General features: G+C 36.4%; 1 protein-coding gene across 1 annotated transcript; it reads right to left on the reverse strand.

Annotated features, from left to right (window-relative positions):
• Positions 1-912: 912 nt before the first annotated feature.
• Positions 913-3,372, reverse strand: LOC148601853 (protein yellow-like). The gene is made up of 2 exons (XM_088554439.1): positions 2,513-3,372; positions 913-1,494 (listed from the first exon to the last, which is right to left on the reverse strand). Exons 1-2 carry the CDS (start codon positions 3,348-3,350, stop codon positions 1,070-1,072), a joined length of 1,263 nt encoding a protein of 420 aa, XP_088410565.1. The 5' UTR covers positions 3,351-3,372; the 3' UTR covers positions 913-1,069.
• Positions 3,373-5,196: the final 1,824 nt, after the last annotated feature.

The following is a 5,196-nucleotide window of genomic DNA, read 5'->3' on the forward strand; positions in this document are numbered from 1 at the left end:
AATAAGGTTTGATACTTGTTTCAGATGACTACAAATCAAATTTTATGTATGTATAATATGTTGTAAACGTATTAATTTTCGCCTACTTTCACGGTGGACAAAAACAGCGAAAAATAATACCGCAAAATATTTTTTTACAATATATAACGGACTCCGAATGATCCTATAACTTGTCTAAACCAGACACTTAAGTCCTGTTATATCCATTCAAATGTATTCTATACCTTGGTAAACCAAACACCTGTCTAAACACAACCAATTTCAACTTCCAAAACGAGATTTGATTTCGATAGGTTTCACTTCACATTGTACGATAAGTTTTCTTGTACAACATTATTTTTTTTGTTGGGGTTTAACGTCCGAGCAGCAATATTTCAGCTATATTCAGACAATGAACATGAAATGGATGATAAAATGAACATGAAATAAAAAAAGGGATGGGTCACAAGGATAATAGGGTCGACAAATTTTGATTGCCACTGGAAAAAGGGGGGATGGGTAAGGTCGGGCAATTTAGCCTCCTGTGGCGGAGCGCAAAGGTTCCTACTCCTATCGAATACCACAGCAGGGTTCTTTAACGTGCGAGGAACGTGGCATCTTTCCCAACACGGTGCACCACTATGGTTTGCGGTCAGGTTTTCCGTATTATAGCCTGACAACCCCAGCATGCAACACGCCAGGGGTACCCCATTCCACCACCTGGGGCACACATCCCAGTTGCTCTGTGGGCAGAGCGCCTAGCCCCCAGCTAGGTTTCTGAGCACTATTTAGTCGCCTTATACAACAAGCTTAGCGCTGCTGCAGGCCTATTCTTTTAACACCCGGGCCTGCACGGGGCTGTACAACATTATAATTAAAGCCTTAAACAAAGTATGAAACTGCATTTCAAAATTTTGCCTGAAAATTTGAAATTTAATAAAACGTATATTTTTATAAGTTTGTTACATGAACTACAATGCCATGTACAATAAACAATTTGTACATGTACGTTCAAATGTTGAATAGGAACAACTTACGAACAAGGATTGTTCCGCTTTTCTCATGCATGTGTTGGTAAAAACTACAGGTATTAAGTTATAATTTCATGCATAAATATCATTGTAGTCAGTATAAGAATAAAGGCGTCGTTCCCAATCGATAAGTTCATAGCCGAGTTGGTCAAGGTCTTGTGAGGAGCATCGGCCAAATAACCCGCTTCGTCAATGGCTGCTTTCCAAATGAACATATTTTCTCCAGAATTATCACTAAAGTTCATTGCACCAGAAAAAAATAAATTGATATTATTTACTGTAAACCAGAGATCTCCCTTTTCGTCGATTGCGAAAGTGTCAACCCAGTTCATTTCCGGTTCGGTGCTGGTAAACAATTCCGTATCATTTTGGACTGTTATTAGGTTCGATAGACTCCGTCGATACACTGATCCAGAGTTCAGAGAGCTCATATAAAGGGCATTCTGGCTGAAAATCATTCCATCAGATCTGGACATCTTAACTCCTGAAATGGTACATGTATTTCAGTTGTAAATTGAACAATTAGGGTTGGTTAAGTGTAAAATATTACACTTTAAGCAATACTGACTACCCAATAAAAAACAAGCAAAGAAGAGCGGAACATTTCGCCCATATCTGATGGTTGTACGGTGAAATCTGTCTAAAGCTAACACCGAATAATCTGAAAACGTCTCTGAACCAGATACTTTTTTTTTCATTAACATGTACCAATTTCCCCATAAATTAATTCTTAAAAGTCAGTCCATGTAAAAGTCGGGCAGTAGGTGAAACATGGTATAAAAAAATCATTTAAATAGTGTATTTTGACTATTTGCCCCATCAGAATCAAGAAAAACAGAAAAAAATTCCACATCATGCCTGGCCATTGAGTTATAATTTCATTGAAATGCACTGAAAATGAAAATTTCAAGGGCCGATAACTCTGTTAAAAAACCTCATTTTTCTTACATTCTATTAAAAGATTTCTGAGCAAAGCCAGTAATGCAGAGATCAGATAATGGTCTTTTCAAACAGAGAAAATATCTGTTGATATTACATTCAGATGAGTGGAGTTTTGACGTGCATGTTTCTGATTTTTTTCCATTTTGCCTGATTCTTACCAACAGTTACACTTCATAAGTATTTTAAACCTGGGTTAACTGAACACCAGTCCAATCTAAACAGAACCAATTTTAAAGATCGTAGTGTGGTTGGGTTAAGACAGGTTTCACAGTAAACATGTATACATGTACATGTATCTCATGCGCGTTAAAACAGTTCACTGTGGGACAAAGTACGGTAGTTTTCTCCCGAAACTTCAACTACCAGGTTGGTATATCCTCTACATCTATCATAAAATGCATATATTGCAAGTGTCGTAGTCTCTATAAGCATGTAATGAAAGCAAATTCTATCGCCATAAACTCCGTAGCAATCGCCAAAACTAAGAAATATTTTAACCAGCGGAATTATTTATTATCTGCATCATCGTGTAGATGTTTTCATTACATTTTAAATTTTACCTGCTTCAATCACATTTTTAGAAAACGTTTCTTCGCGGTTCCTCAGGACAAAGGTAGGGATTGCATATAGCTCTTTGCCAGTAATAGTAGAAAAGAACACACGAGAAAAATCAGGCGACATTGCAATACCATCAATCGGCACGTTTGTACTAAACAGTTTTCCTCCTTGGCGAATTTGGTAAGGCTTCTTAGATTCCATTGTTTTATGCTGAAAGTAATACGATTCGTCTCTTTCAAAATCGTAGACTACAATTTTTGGAACCGGTCCGGCATCAGATATATACGCAAACGCTGCTTTCCCATTTCTATAATCGATGACAATGTCATTCAAAAAGTTAGTGTCCTTCGAAACAATGTTATCGGGAAAATTATGCCTTCTAACTACCTCTTCTTTCTTTATGTTATAAATCAATAATTTTGCAGGGCACAGAGATCGCCTACCGGAAGTATCTGCAGTGTTTATACTTCCAGTGTCAATAATCCACATATATCCAGTATTGATGTCGATTTCCATACTTTGAATATACTGGAATACTGAACATTTCCCGACCGTTTGCCAACTCCAGCTGGGATAAGGTCTCAAAATATCATTACCAGCTGTAGAACGCACAACTTCATTTAATGTGGCGGGAACGCCAAGGCGCCATCTTGGAACAGTTACAAAAACACGATTATTGTATACTTTGATACCCGTCATCAAGTTGTTTTCCGGAATGAATGTTTTGTTGTTTAAAGCGTTGTTTTTATGGTCCTCCGACTGCCATTCAAAATCCAAATTAACCCATTTATATACAATTTCAGCTTTATCAGAATAGCACAAAATTCCACCTTTTATCATGACATACGCCAGAAAAATGATGAATTTGTTCATATACATAAACATTTTCATTTTATCTTTCATTTATTTCATCAAACTTGATCTCTATAAGTGTCGTTGGCCGAGGTAGAAGATCTTGACGACCAAATCATTCATAGGTGAGGGTTACAAATATTAGAACAAGGTTTTAGTGACATTCTTAAACCAGAAACAAGATGCATAAAATGTTCATTGATGGTGTTGCTATGTCTGTTGCCAGTTATAATCCTGATAGGTTTGACACATGTGGTTAATGTTTAATGGTTGGACTTTTACAGATTTCGGTGACTCAGTCAAGAAGCGGATATCCAGTAATTAAGTTATTTTAATACATATGCCTCGGTGTAAATTTGTTCACCAGAATGCAAAGCTTGAGTTCGTTCAAGCGTAGCTAGTAAAGCATATTCTGACTTGGCTTTCAATCTTTTCCCAGATCATCGAAGTAACAAATGTAACGACTTCATTCGGTATTCGTACATCTATTCTAAAAAATGTCTTCATTCTGTTATGATCGTGGATTTTTTTTTACTTTGGTTGTCGGGGCCTCTCTGAGTTTACTAAGTTATCCTTAGATAATGCTCTTTTTAATTACTGTTCGAATCCTGTTTGGAATCCCGTGATTTCGCTTTATAACGTAGGAAATCTAGAATAGAAATGAATATACATCAAAATAATAAAGAAAAACGTCATCCCAGGATTAAACCACGAGAAGTTGAAATGTTGCTATAAAAATATTTTGTGTGGGCGAACGGGCAGACATCAGCTGTTAAAATAAATGCAAATATACACTAATCTCATTTAAATTCTGCCTCAGGTTACGCTATACATTTTTTAAATAATAAACGTTTATATTGTAGTTACCCGTAAGGTAAAAGGTCAAAGGTATGAACTCCGGATAAAGTGATATCAAAACTTCGCTTATTCTTCGGGCATGTACATGTAGAAGAGGCGTATACAGAGATTTGAAATGGGACTTACCCCGCCCTAACTACGTGGATTCGTCACTACGATGCAATGTAAATGGAGGCAGAAACAGCGAACGGTGTACATGTACAATACATGTCTATTTTTATATCACATAAATGAAGCTAAATGATAATGAGCAATAATTCTGAATTCAACACGAAAAATAACGAATGAAATTTAATTGATTTATCACAAATTTTCCCCTCAAAATTGTCTTGCCACGCTTAATTCAATTAGAGTGCCACGTGTCAGGAACCTGCAATATCGTACCAACAGAAACAATGAATGTCCAAATGTACATGGAAACTATGCATTGTCATGAACTGGGGCAATGTTTATAAATGAAAAATGGCAGTTGGAAAGTTGTGAGATGTTTAATATCATTTAAAGAAAAACAAATATTGTATACGATCAACCTTTGACCCTGCAGTAATCCCAATTAGATATTACCAAGCCTGGGTTTTCATGACATCAAGCTCAGTATTGCTCAACAAATTAGTAAATAAAACGAAAATTAAAGCATATTTATTTTTATAGTATGTTAACGAAACTATTCAGTCATTTCAGGGTTTCCATTGAAATTTTAAGAGTAATCAGGGGAACCAACATTCTAACGGAAATCAAAAGAATGTAATTCAGGGACAAAGACCAGATATGGAATACAGACACACATAACAAAGAACATAAAATAACCAAAATAATACATAAAATGATCAACTCGGACTAAATTAAAAATTGGGAGCATGGACCAGGTGCACCGGTAGGGTAAGCGTCCTCTGCTATTCTAGGAACAGCCACCGAGTTGCTCATAAAAAGTAAAGTCTAAGGTAAACCGTACCGATCCGCGAGTTCACCACGATGA

Source organism: Perna viridis, chromosome 12 (genome assembly GCF_037379345.1).
Source record: "Perna viridis isolate PV_CMFRI_1.1 ecotype Kerala chromosome 12, ASM3737934v1, whole genome shotgun sequence".
NCBI classification, from domain to species: Eukaryota; Metazoa; Mollusca; class Bivalvia; order Mytilida; family Mytilidae; genus Perna; species Perna viridis.

What these genes read in the sequence shown, in the direction of transcription:
- LOC148601853 (XM_088554439.1), bottom strand. Translation starts at nt 3,350, where the DNA reads ATGATAAAAGGTGGAATTTTGTGCTATTCTGATAAAGCTGAAATTGTA. An exon ending in TAAAAATGTGATTGAAGCAG is followed by an intron (nt 1,495 to 2,512) that starts GTAAAATTTAAA and finishes GTACCATTTCAG; the next exon opens with GAGTTAAGATGTCCAGATCT.